Source organism: Ranitomeya variabilis, chromosome 1 (assembly GCF_051348905.1).
Source record: "Ranitomeya variabilis isolate aRanVar5 chromosome 1, aRanVar5.hap1, whole genome shotgun sequence".
Taxonomy (NCBI): Eukaryota; Metazoa; Chordata; class Amphibia; order Anura; family Dendrobatidae; genus Ranitomeya; species Ranitomeya variabilis.
The window spans coordinates 353,590,987-353,605,380 of record NC_135232.1 but is presented as its reverse complement, the minus strand read 5'-3'; the positions used below and the strand labels follow the sequence as shown (position 1 = coordinate 353,605,380).

Below are 14,394 nucleotides of genomic sequence, written 5' to 3'. Positions count from 1 at the left end.
CTAGTTTCCAAAATGGGGTCACTTGTGGGGGAGCTCCAATGTTTAGGCACACGGGGGCTCTCCAAACGCGACATGGTGTCCGCTAAAGATTGGAGCCAATTTTTCATTGAAAAAGTCAAATGGCGCTCCTTCCCTTCCGAGCCCTGCCGTGCGCCCAAACAGTGGTTTACCCCCACATATGAGGTATCAGCGTACTCAGGACAAATTGGACAACAACTTTTGGGGTCCACTTTCTCCTTTTACCCTTGGGAAAATAAAAAAATTGTTGCTAAAAGATCATTTTTGTGACTAAAAAGTTAAATGTTCATTTTTTACTTCCATGTTGCTTCTGCTGCTGTGAAACACCTGAAGGGTTAATAAACTTCTTGAATGTGGTTTTGAGCACCTTGAGGGGTGCAGTTTTTAGAATGGTGTCACTTTTGGGTATTTTCAGCCATATAGAACCCTCAAACTGACTTCAAATGTGAGGTGATCCCTAAAAAAAATGGTTTTGTAAATTTTGTTGTAAAAATGAGAAATCACTGGTCAAATTTTAACCCTTATAACTTCCTAGCAAAAAAAAAATTTGTTTCCAAAATTGTGCTGATGTAAAGTAGACATGTGGAAAATGTTATTTATTAACTATTTTGTGTCACATAACTCTCTGGTTTAACAGAATAAAAATTCAAAATGTGAAAATTGCGAAATTTTCAAAATTTTTGCCAAATTTCCGTTTTTTTCACAAATAAACTCAGAAATTATCGACCTAAATTTACCACTAACATGAAGCCCAATATGTCACGAAAAAACAATCTCAGAATCGCTAGGATCCGTTGAAGCGTTCCTGAGTTATTACCTCATAAAGGGACACTGGTCAGAATTGCAAAAAACGGCAAGGTCATGAAGGGGTTAAATCGCAGCAGCATCATATGGGACAAATTATTCTATGGGGCCATCAACCTTCATGGAGCATTATATGGGCCATATTATTCTATGGAGCATCTTATGGGGCCATCATTAACCTTTTATGCAGCATTATATGGGGTATATTTTAATATTGAGCAGCTTATGGGGCCATTATTAACCTTTGTGCAGCATTATATGGGGCATATTTTTTGTATGGAGCATCTTATGGAGCACATCATGAACTGTATGGAGCATTATATGGGGCTCCTGATTCAATATGGATATTCAAAAACATTTAACCTACTGATGTCTCAATTAATTTTACTCTTATTGGTATCTATTTTTATTTTTGAAATTTACCAGTAGCTGCTGTATTTCCCACCTTAGGCTTGTACTCGAGTCAATAAGTTTTCCCATTTTTTTTTTTATTTTTTTTTTTGTGTGGCAAAATTAGGGGTCTCTGCTTATACTCAGGTCGGCTTATACTCGAGTATATACGGTAATTTTTTGTTAGAAAGTTATAAAAATTAAAATTTGACCAGCGATTTTTCTCATTTTTAAAAAAATTTTTTTACAAAACCATTTTTTAGGGACATCACTTTTGAAGTGACTTTGAGGACTTATATGACAAAGTACCCAAAAGTGACCCCATTCTAAAAACTGCACCCCTCAAGGTACTCAAAACCACATTCAAGAGGTTTAACAACACTTCAGGTGCTTCACAGAAATTCTTTGTCACACAAATTTTTCCTTTTAGACCCAATTTTATTTATTTTTTTTTTTTTCAGAAAGGGTAACTGCTCATCAAATTGCATGGTGCAATTTCTCCTGAGCATTCTGATACCCCATATATTGACTTTTTGAATGTAAAATTTGCTGGAATAATTAGCGGTCGCCATGTGGCGTTTTGGAGAGCCCCTGATGTGCTTAAAGGTAAGGTACCGCGTTTGTAGATCATTAATAAATCACTGTAATGTAGCATAACATGCTGCTATAACCAAGTTTTAAATGCATGTGAAACAGATTTCGTGTGTTATACGTGTTTAAAGAAGGAACTGGGGGCTGACATCTTGGTTTTGCAGCAGTAGCAGGGCACTAACAGTGTCATTTTACAGCACCCCATGGACATAGGAGATAATAGACCGGCGAGGACCCTATCTTTAACATTGGAGAGGTGTTAGCAGTGAGCTGGGCACGCCTCTGTGGGCTGCACAACTCACTGCTGTAGGTGTGACTGGCCACCATTTTATTATAGCCCAGTGCTCTTTGCCCAGCTCCACTTACTCTCTATCACAGGAGCTGCATTCCCAGCCTGCAGAGAGAGGTGACACCTGACACCTGTCTCTGCCATACAATGTATCTCTCCCCTCCCTCCACAATGCCTGGCCATTCACTGCAGACCTGGAGCTCCTTCTTATCTTACTGAGGGATGAGTCACAGACAGCTCTGCACAGACAATGCTGCTCCATACACACCACATAAACTATAAACTGCTGGTGATAGCAGATCACAGGGCAGTCACACACAAAATGGCTCTGCCCTGTGATGCTGCTCTTCATTCTGCCCCAGGGATATTAAACCACCCAAAAGGGGAGGGAAATGCTGATGTCAGCAGTTACTGCCCAGATTTTCCAGCTAACAGTAAAGCTGGTAAGTCTCACTATAGCTGCTTGAGGTCTAAAACGGAAAATGCTCCCCCTAGTGGTCAATATATATATTTGTAAGAAAATATATAATATTTTTCATATAGAAATGTTTGCAAACAGTGCAAACATTGCATTAATACATTTTATTTACTATTTTAAGCTTAATTTCACAAAAAACAAACTACAAGAAAACTGGTGGCACCTTCCCTTTAAGCAGTGGAAACCCCTCCACAAATAACAGCATTTTGCCATTTAAGCCCCTGCACGACCAGCTCTATCCTCACCTACTGTATTCTCACCCATCCCTTGTAGATTATGAGCCCTCGCGGGCAGGGTCCTTTCTCCTCCTGTACCAGTTGTGACTTGTATTTTTCAAGATTATTGTACCTGTTTTTATTATGTACACCCCTCCTCACATGTAAAGCGCCATGGAATAAATGGCGCTATAATAAAAAAATAATAATAATTTTGGAAACTAGACTCCTTGGGGAACTTATAAAGATGTGTGGTGAGCACCTTGAAGCCCCCCGAAGTTTATAATGTTGAGCTTTAAAATAAAAAATCGTATCTTTCCCTCAAAAATGTTTAACCAAATTTTTGTATTTTCACAAGGCTAACAGGAGAAAATGGACACCAAAATTTGTTGTGCAATTTCTCCTGAGTTCACCGATGATACCCCATATGTGGTCGAAAACTATTTTTGAGGCACAGTGCAAAGCTCTGAAGGGGAAGTAGTGCCATTTTAGTGCAGATATTGCTGCACTTGTTTGAGGGTGCCATGTTATATTGGCAGAGCCCGTGAGTTGCCAACAGAGCAGAACCCCCCAAAAGTGACCCTATTTTACCAATTAAACCTGAATTCATCTGAGTGCAGTGATCAACTTGAAACCACAGGTCTGTCACAGACTTCTATACCATTGGGCAGTGAAGAAAAAATAATTTTTTTTACTACCAAAATTGTGTTAACCCCAAATTTTACATTTTCATACTGTGAAATGGGTACAAATTTCACCAAAACTTGTCCCACAATTTGTGATGAATATAGAAAAACCCCATATGTGCTTGTACCGTACTGCTTAGCAATACGGAGTGTCTCGGGAGGGACGGAGCACTCTTTGCCTCCTGGAGCTCAGATTTTGCTACAATAGTTTGCGGACTCCAAATACAGGGCTCCTAAGTGCTAGAGAGCAGAATCCCCCTCAAGTGACCCCCATTTTGGAAATTATACCCCTTTTGGGAATTTATCTAGGGCATAGTGACTATTTTGACTCCATAGGTGTTTTCCAGAAACAAGCAGCAGTGGATGTTGCTGAGAGAAAATTGCAAACTGCCGCTGTAATGACCAGTACGCTATGCCCAGCTCATGCTTCTGGAGACGCGCACCTGTAAGTTAGGCGGGCTCTCATCACTACAGAAATGTCAAACATGTTGGCGCTATATGTTGTTTAGGCTCACTGGGGCTCAGAAGGAAGGGGGCATTTGGATTTGGGAGCAGAGAATTTGCTGAATTTTGAGGGTGAGGAGCCTTTTTGCTTTTCCAGAGCCTTTGTGCTGCCAGTAATGTGTGAGACCCCCTATATTTTTAACAGATGACGGACCTGAGTGGGGACTTGCTTTTTTGTGGATTGAGATGAAGCTTTTATTGGGAAATTTTTTTTCATAACATTGAGGATCACATTTATCCGGCGCTCTACGCTTAGCACTTACTTTGGGGTTTCCATCTAAATCTAGTGACATGATTCAGGTGAAAACCCCCGAGTGATCCATTCACTATGAGGCAGCACAGTTACAGTGGACTCTGTCAGGCCTCAGCTCAGCGTTGTCCTTCTATTCAGAAGTGCACAAAACTGTGGCCAACTGCACTTTAAGGGTATGTGTCCACGTTCAGGATTGCATCATGATTTGGTCAGGATTTTTCATCAGTATTTGTAAGCCAAAACCAGGAGTGGAACAATTAGAGGAAAAGTATAATAGAAACATATGCTCCACTTTTGCATTTATCACCCACTCCTGGTTTTGGCTTACAAATACTGATGAAAAATCCTGACCAAATCCTGATGCAATCCTGAACGTGGACACATACCCTTATTCTTGCCTGAAAAGACGGACACCGCCGGATCACAGGTCAGACGTCGTCCACAGTGCCTCCATCTGCCTCATTATAGGGAATCTTTTGCCGGGTGTTCCGACTGAATCACATATTTCAGAGATTTACATGGATATCCCTGTGTAGGCGTTGAGCGCAAAGTGCAGGATAAATGTGCGTGAAGCCTTACTGCGATCTTTAGGAGGCAGAGTGAAAAAATCAACAGCAGGTGAAGAATAGGTTTTATTTATATATTTTTTTACTACACCGTTCCTTGTGCAGTATAAGTGATTAGGCGACTTTATTTAGTTGGGATGGTGCTATTACAGCGATACCATATTTGTTGTGTCACACGCTAAAAGAATCTGTCGTGACACCGCTGTCGGGGGACCAGGGGCTCCTACCCCGCCCCCCCCCCCCCACACACACACACACACACACACACACACACACACACACACACACACACACACACACACACACACACACACACACACACATAAAATGGTATTTTTAATTAAGTTTTACAATCTATTTGCAATAGAGGAGTTATAAACTGATCATGTGATGGCAACATAGTAGATACAATTATACAGGGTCATACTGTAGAAAGGTTTAGGTCAAACACTAGAATGGGTGAGAAATTTGATTGAAGCATACTTTTGCTGTAGGAGTGAAATACGCAGTTATGATTGGATAACGTCATACATTAAACTTGACTAATCATGATAAACGTTTCCAACAGGGTGGCTTGAAACTGCTGATCTCCAGAAAAAGAGACTGGTTTGTGATCTTGGGGACGCTGGCCAGTATTATAAATGTGTACCTTTAATGGGGTGGTCCACTACTCTGACAACCCCCTTCTCAGTCCTCATGTTTGCTACCAGTAAAATAATGCCTATACTCCTATGGCGCTGGCACCGTTCCGGAGGTGTCTGCACTGGCTTTCCCGGGTCTCGCATGACATTGTCACATGAGCTCTGTGGCTGATTGCTTCACTCTTCTTTGGATGTACCGTAGTTGACTTCTGAAAGAATTGAGAGCTGCTGTTGCTCTTTCTTCCTCCAGATGTCTGATTTTTCTGAAGGCATCACTTATTGGCCGGAGCGGCTCTTGTGACATGTCGGACAAGCCCCGGAAGAGCCAGTGACAACAACCCTGGAGAGATAATGGCGACCTCGCTGGAATGGCATCGGAGGCGAGTATAGGTGGTGTTTTATTGGGGGGAAACATTGAGAAGGAGGTTGTCCGAGTAGTGGACAACACCTTTAATTTAGAATCTGGCTTTTTGTCCAGTTGCAGCCACGTTGGTGATTAGTTGTGGTTGTTTTTTTGTTTTTTTAAACTTTCAAAATCAAATTTGGTTTTTAAAAATGAAAGTCGAGTTTCTATTGATAACTAGCAGTGTACATGTAGTAATAGCCTTATGTAGTCTTGCTTCCATAGCTGTGAGTGTTGTCATTGCTCTCTCCATTGTCACAGATGCTGGTTGAAAATTATTTAGAATAATCCCTTCCCCCACTGGGAAAAAATAATCTGCCATATTCCACATTATAGTGTTTCAAATTAAACTGAAATATGATCTCTTTATTTTGTGTACCAATTATCTATTGCAAGACTCCCGTTTTCCATTTCTGATGCTTTACATGTTGCATATGGTGTCTTTGGAGTCAGCTCTGAAAATTTATTTAAAATGTTTCAAGCAAGAAACAGTAATTCAGGTTAATATACTGCAGTGGACCACATTTCTAAGAATAGCCTAAAGTAAAAGATTACATTTTGATGGGTAGCAAAATATGCAGGATAGCGTCTCAAAAGGAAGAGCATTTTGGCATTTTTGTAAGTACAATATGCATTCCCTTGTAAGAACCTACAAATGTAAAGTTTCCAAATGAATCCCTATTAAATGTAATGCACTAAAAAAAAAAAAGGCGTTGTGATCCATAGTTTACTAAATGTTTGTTTTTTCTGGCTAGAGATTCTACGAAAAGTTAAAGGGATTGTTACAATTTGAAAAGGAAAATGCAATTCATCTGCAGTATACTAGTAATCTGCAGGTAAATGGCATTTTAACCAGGCTTTGTTACTGCAAGCGTGGCTAGAGGGAGGAAAAGTGTTATTCTTCCTGCAGTCACTCTCTTCCACATATCCAGGCAGGTCAGGTTGCAGTTACAGTAAGCGTGTGCTAATCACTCCCCCCCCCCCCCCTGTATTTTGAGAACAGGCTGCCACTCATGACATCAGTAAGGCTGTGTACCCACGTTGAGTTTTTTTATGCGTTTTGACTGCGTTTTTTGCCGTTCATTGGGTTTCTGAATATGGAAACTGCTGGTGGTACCAGTCTCTTGCGCGGTACCACCAGCGGAACACCGTCGCAGCACACACACGCCACAACACACACAGCGAATCATTCGGCTGATCCCGGCGGCAGATGCGCGACGTGTCTACAGACAGAGGAAGCCGGTCACATTAAAGAGGTTTTCCCACGAACGAAAGTTCATTTTATAAATTGTCTGTCTGACCGTGTACAAGAGGATATGGGGTACACAGGTCAAAGAAGAGATGACATGAGGAGAGGGCAGCAGATGGGGGAGAGACGGAGCACAGGGGTGAGAGACAGAGCACAGGAGGGAGACAGCTCAAACAGGACAGCACATGAGGGGAGAACAGCACAGGAAGGAGAGACAGCATACAAGGGGGATAGCACATGGCGTAGACAGGTCAAAGAAGAGAGCACAGACGGGAGAAGTCAGCACATGGGGAAAGAGAGAGTGGATAGGTGGGTGAGCACATGGGGTGGAGAGATTCTCAATGCTGCAAAGCCTGCCCCCATCATGACATTACCGCCCTCCTGATGCTATCGGCCTCCATCTAGTTCAAAATAAAACCATTTAAAAAAAAAAAAATCGAACATTTGGTATTGCCGTGTTTAGAATCGCCCGATCTATCAATTTAAAAAGATTAACCTGATCGCTAAACGACGTAGTGAGAATTAGTCAAAACACCAGAATTGCCTTTTTTTTTTCTTTTCTTTTTTTTTTTGTCGTCGAGACATTGCATTAAAATGCAATAAGGGGGCGATCAAAAGATCGTATTATGCACCAAAATGGGATCAATAAAAATGTCAGCTCGGCACGTAAAAAATAACAAGTTTGGTGTCTATGAACTCGTAATGACCTGGAGAATCATAATGGCAGGTCATTTTTAGAAGTTAGCAAAACTAGTAAGAAAAAAAGCCAAACAAAAACAAGGGTGGGATTGCACTTTTTTTTTTTTTTTGCAAATTCACCGCACTTGGAATTGTTTCCCCGTTTTCTAGTACACGACATGGTAAAATCAATGGTGTCGTTCAAAAGTACAACTGATCCTGCAAAAAACAAGCCCTCACATGCCGATTTGACCAAAAAATAATAAGTTATGGCTCTGGGAAAAAGGATAGCAAAAAATGAAGATGCAAAACCAAAAATACCTCTGGTCATTAAGGGGTTAAAGTGAATCGGTCAGTAGGATCAACCCTGCTAAGCTGTCTAGATGGGCACACTAGCCATATGAAGCTGAATAAAATGATACCTTGATATCTGTAGTCTAATGTGTTATTCCAGAGTAAACCACCTTCTGTGGACCTAACACTGATCTGGATGAGAATCAGCCTCTAGCTTATTAAATGAAGGGGTCATTACCAATGTGAGACATGTAATCACCGACACTTTTCTCTCCTAATCACACACAGCTCTGCAGTGAGCACTACAATTGTCCTCTCCTGGTGTATCATCTTCCATCTCGCAGGCAGTGGAGTGTTTATAATGAGACCAGAATAAACTCTGCTGTACTGTTCTAATCGGGCACAGCTGTGAAGCAGAACTGCCAGTACTAGGAGAGTACAACTACAGCTGCAAGTGTTTTGTGATAAATTTCCCTTCTGCTGTTCTGATCTCATTGCAGAGCTGTGTGTGATTGAGAGCAAAGTGTCAGTCATCACATGTTACACTGCTAATACCCCCTTGTATTTAAAATGATCTCTGGCGGCATCTCATGCAGATCAGTGTCCGACCCATAGTCATGAAAAGCTCATTTGTGTATAACAAAAACATGAATTTATTTTTAAGACCTCAGATCACAGATATAATTATATTCCGCAACATGTCCGTATAGATTGTAGGATCAATCCTCCTAAGCCATCTAACAGAGATGCCCTTAAAATGTTTTACTTATGAGTATGGTATTTTATCCCATTTTCCCCATGTCCTCAAGGTGTCAGACTCCTATAATTATTAATTATAATGGCATCCTACTATGTTAATCACTGGATGGTTGTTCCATTATCTCCCCTCACTCTTCCTCACGTGTTGTGTGTTTTTGTATTGTGCTTTGTTTCCCTCTATTCTCAGCCAACTTATGAAAATGTTGGTTTTGTTTTGTAGAAAACCTGCCGTTTGGCACTTCACGGTTGAAAATATCTTTGTGCGTGAGGTGGAAAGGAAGGGTAACTTTTCATGTAGACTGCAACTACATCTTCAAACTTGGAGTGACTAATTTTCACCCTAGTTTGGCAGCATTGCTGCCCTTGCACACACAGATGAATGAAGACTCCATTTGGAAAGGCCGCAGCTCAGCGATCAAGAGCTGATGCAGGTAAAAGTTGGGCTGTAGATTAAGTTTTAGTATTCCTTTTCTTGATCAGCCTTCACACCCTTTGCTTCCTTTGGAGCTGTAGTAATACTAGAAGATTCCGAGTCATAAGGCGGCTGTGTAACAATTAGACTTACATCTATTAATGGGGTTGTCTGGTCCAAATCAATAAGTCTGCAGTCAATTTGTGTGACTGCAGACTTTGGAATCCCACACGCGTGTTGTGCACTGCGGTTTTCGACAGTTTCTGAGCCTGGATCGGAGGGTATGTATGCTATATACATACTCCCGGGCTGAGCCCTTGTAGTGGACATAGCCTCGCTCCTTACACTCGTGTTTGTACATGGTGGAGTTACCAGTGTGAGACAAGGAACTAACACAGAACAGGAGAAATGAACTTTGTCATCTTGCGCAGGCATATTTTTTCGTCTCCCTGAGCTCTGTTGTATTGTAGTGTATTGTATTGGAAGATGAGAGGAACTCAAGACGTCCGGTATAATCACACACAGCTCTGCAGTGCGATCAGGAGAGCAGGAAGCAGCCATTACATATCACACTGGTAACTCTCCCCTTCATGTAAAATGATCTCTGGAGGCAGAGTTATCTTCCAGGCAACATCCTGCCCAGAGCCGAGAAGAAGTCATTTACGTATAGTGATAAAAGAGGATTTATCCACAACCAGGCATTGCTCTTCTCAACAGTCTATAACCCGTATGCCCATATTAATAGGTCAATTGTGGTGACAGATTCCCTTTAAACCAGTTATCCAAAAGTTAAGAAATTTAAAATATTAAATTTAACCAATAGGGTAAACTGCTTCCCCCAAAAATGTTGTCTGAAGTGATTAAAACCTTGTATGTAACTCAAAATAATACAAATAAAAACCTCAGCTGGCGCCAAAACACGAACTCTCAGGCAGCTCCACTAGTAGATAAATAAAAAATTTTATCTAACAATTAGTGACAAACTTTTTTTTATTTATATTTTTATGCAATGTTCAGAGCTAAAATAATTTAAAAAAATAAGAGTTTTGGTATCACTGTAAGGCCGTGGTCACATGACCATCACTTCTCTCATGCTAGAGGATCGGGTCGATTATGCAAATTACATTCGGTTCAAACTGTCAGCATGTCATAAGTGTGATCCAGTTCTCTAGCATGAGACTGAGAAAGTAATTTCTCTATTGCTGGCATCTGCGGTAATCTGACGGCACTGGGATGACATCAGAGTGCAGTCCGACGTTTGACGTTTCACATGCATGTGCAGAGAATATAATCAGATCTGCACTGACTCATAGAACAACGCTGGGCCGAGTGCTATCTGATAAAACATCGCGTAGCACTCGGCTGTGTTATACGCCAGGGTGGGCAAGACCGAATACTGACTTGGAGAAACATTTTTGCCCACTTACCGTATTTATTTTTTTTTGTCCACACTTAACCTCCCCTTCCTTGTTTTTTTGGGTGGTGCAAGGTAAAATAAATGGTGACATAGAAAACTGCAACACATCACATGAAAAACAAGCCCTCTTATGGGTTTCTCAACAAAATAAATGATTTTGTAGAGGAGCAGGAAAAAATGTAGACAGAAAATCAAAACTTGTTTGCCCATTCTATTTGTCTACTAGCCAGAACTGTGGAGATAGTTGTGGATGGAGTTGGTAGGCTTCAAATTCAGCTTTTAAATGTGTTTTCTGGGCTCAAAATACATTTCTGCAGTCTCTGTGCCTTATTCACACTCTCGGGAGTTTCTTTTATTTCCAGCTCGACAGGTGATCACGAGACCAAAAGTATACTATTCTCATACTTGCGGTGACGTGACAACTGCCTTCGCATCCGCTTCGCTCAATAGACCATTGAGAGATGCAGAAACAGTTGCTAATTGACACATGACTGAAAGTATGCTATTCGCATTGCAGTCACATGGCAGCCTGCTGGTGCTGGAGAGGGAAATCCTAAGGCTGTGTGCACACGTTACGTTTTTGTCGCGTTTTTTCGCTATAAAAACGCATACATTATGCATCCCATCATTTAGAATGCATTCTGCAATTTTTGTGCACATGATGCGTTTTTTTTCCACGAAAAAAAAAACGAATCGCGGTAAACGCAGCATGTTCATTAATTTTGCTGACTTTTCATGTTTTTTCCGCTATTTAATGCATTGGGAAGCTCCGGAAAAAAACGCGGAAAAAAGCGTCAAAAACGCAAGGAAAATGCAAAAACAAAAAAAACGCATGCGGATTTCTTGCAGAAAATGTCCGGTTTTGCTCAAAAAATTTCTGCAAGAACGTGTGCACGTAGCATTACTGTGTACTTATTTTAAACAGAGCATAAATATTTATGTGGAGCCCAGAAAATTATAAGGGTATATGCACACGTTGCGGATTCTGTTGCGGATTTTTCCGCAGCGGATTTGGAATATCCGCCGTGCAAAACCACTGCGGTTTTCACTGTGGATTTTCTCGCGGTTTCTTCTGCGGATTCCTCTGCGGGTTTTCAACTGCACTTTCCTATTGGTGCAGGTTGAAAACCGCTGCGCAATCCGCACAAAGAATTGACATGCTGCGGAAAATAATCCGCTGCGTTTCCGCGCGGATTTTTCCGCAGCATGTGCACAGTGTTTTTTTTTTCCCCATAGGTTTACATGGTACTGTAAACTTTGGGGAAACTGCTGCGGATCCGCAGCGTCAAATCCGCTGCGGATCCGCAGCAAAATCCGCAGCGTGTGCACATACCCTAAAAATCTTAAGCATGTTAAACACTAAACAAATATACAATAAATAATCAATAATATGTATGTACTTGCCTTATGGTTAGCCATTCCCTTGCTGGCGACATTTGTTTATACATTGATCTGTAGTGACCTCGGTTTGGTAGATCTCTACAATGGCCTGTAAGTTTGGGCACGTGCTTATGTGAGTTACTGTTGTCAGTGGGATCTTGAAGTTCTGTTCCATCATTCTCAACACTTTTTTTTTTTTTTGTTAAATCCCACAAACACCCTTCAACCTTGACTAATAATTGTACACGCAGGGTTTATTTTTGCTTCTCTAACGATTTGTTTTGTTTCAGTATGATCTGATGAATTGCAAATGTACTTATTTCTTTTTCATTGCTCAAAACTTCATCCGTGTTTTTCTTGTCTGCCAGCACATGCAGGCGTCTCTGCAAATATGATGAAGAAAAGGACCTCTCACAAGTGAGTATACAATAAGAGTGGAATATTTGTGGTTCTTTTTCTTTACTTGCAGAGCTTCAGATTTAATGCAACCTAACTGGTGACAGGTTGATGAGATTTGAAGAGTGGGTGAGTGGTCCATGGACTGACACATTATGAAAACCGATCACTGAGTGCCGCATATTCATGACTGTAATCGGCGGCCCCACGTGACCACTCATACAGTAGAAGGTGCGGCCAGGACAGGACACTGCGAGGGAGGCGGGTGAGTATTTTAATAACAGCGGGCGGGCGCACAGGGGGTGGGAGCGGGGTGGGGACAGGGATCTTTGTTAAACACGAGAAACAACAAAAAAAAGGATTATTCATATCTTCTCTACAGCAAACGCTGCTGCAGAGAAGATATGAATGGCTGCTTCAGCACCACGTGGGGGGGACAGCGCTTATCTCTAGCGCTGTCTCCTGCATGCTCAGTGTGGTACCCAGTCGGCACACGGATGGCCTACGTGAGCTCACGGACACACGTACACGGATAACTCCGGTACCGATTTTTCCGGTATCGGAATTATCTGGACGTGTGGGACAGGCCTAAGGGCTGAGAATGACCAGGGGTAGACAGTCAAAATGCAGAGCAGATGACAGGCCGGCAGCTCGGGCCTCCAGAGGCCATATTCACACCAAATCTTAACACCCAGGCAACTCCTCAAATGGAGGGAGAAAAATATTCTTAATATCAGTTCATGTATTGTACAAACCAGGACTACGAAGGGGAGGAGAGATTGTTATAACATCGGTTACAGGAAGCAGAACCCATCACAGGGACTCAGCAATAACGGACTGTCATCCCATGTAGTGAAACAGAAATAAAAACAAGGATTTTTTCATTCAGCAAAGACAGTGAAGTCGACGAAGTGGTAGAAGGCGGCACAAGATAACTGGCTATGTGACCTGTGAATATGATTGGCGCTGGTGGCGGCTACTGGACTCTCCAAAAATTGTGAAAATGAAGACGTAGAAGTGACTTTTCTGCACCTTCGGGTCCAGCGCCGTCCTTTGTGTATCCAAGAAAACCAGACTTAAGTGAACAAAAATCCGATATTGACTCAGGTGGAGCCGAACACCATGACAGGCCGTACATACTCTGACACAGAAGGAAATGGCCATTGCTAGTAAGCGCTTACGGACAAGATCACATTTCACCCACTAGAAGGGACACATTGATGATAGAAGGCCAGTGTAAAAACTTACTATTAATTGTTTGATTAGTTCATATTTTATCAAACGAGGATTTTAGTCTACGTTCACATTAGCGTTCTGCGCCGCAGCGTCGGGCGCCGCAGCGTCGTCGCATGCGTCATGCGCCCCTATATTTAACATGGGGGCGCATGGACATGCGTTGCACTTGCGTTTTGCGACGCATGCGTCCCTGCGGCGCACGCGTCATGGCGCAGAGGACGCTACAAGTTGCATTTTTTGTGCATCCAAAATCAAGCAAAAAAAGGACGCATGCGTAGCAAAACGCAGCGTTGTGCATGCGTTTTGCTGCGTTTTTGTTTGCGTTGTGCGTTGCGTCGCCGACGCAAATGTGAACGTAGCCTAACTACTGTACTATTCTTCTTAAGCACTTCATAAATGACATGTTTAGTGATATAATAGAAAAAAAATTGTTACATGTATAAATAGGTGGTAAAAATATTGGTTCTTTTAATCTTGTTTTTAACATATAATTAGGATGAGACTGTATTTGGAAAATCACACCTGAGGATATGATCACCTTTTTTCTTTTGGCTTGTTCAATGCATTCAGGTTGAAAATGCTGAGTAAGTTGTGTTATGATTAAGATGTATTTATTCTGGCACTTCGGTATTTGTTTTTTGTGTTTCTTTATTGTTGCATATAAATGTTGAATTCAATAAGTTGTAATTTGAAAAGAAAAAGGGAAGAAACTCACACAAACATAAAATCAGATGA

At 41.6% G+C, this 14,394-nt stretch overlaps 1 protein-coding gene across 7 annotated transcripts in view; it reads left to right on the top strand.

The window, feature by feature from the left end:
• Positions 1-14,394, top strand: part of SPIN1 (spindlin 1) — a 94,134-nt gene that overhangs the window by 68,274 nt on the left and 11,466 nt on the right. For 5 of the 7 annotated variants that reach the window (XM_077299789.1, XM_077299796.1, XM_077299806.1 and 2 more), the window contains 2 exons: positions 9,039-9,249; positions 12,396-12,444. In XM_077299789.1, the coding sequence (XP_077155904.1) occupies positions 9,198-9,249; positions 12,396-12,444 (101 nt within the window). In that variant the 5' untranslated portion in view covers positions 9,039-9,197. The remainder of the gene's footprint in view (positions 1-9,038; positions 9,250-12,395; positions 12,445-14,394) is intronic. The other 2 variants (XM_077299822.1, XM_077299817.1) reach the window with 1 other exon arrangement.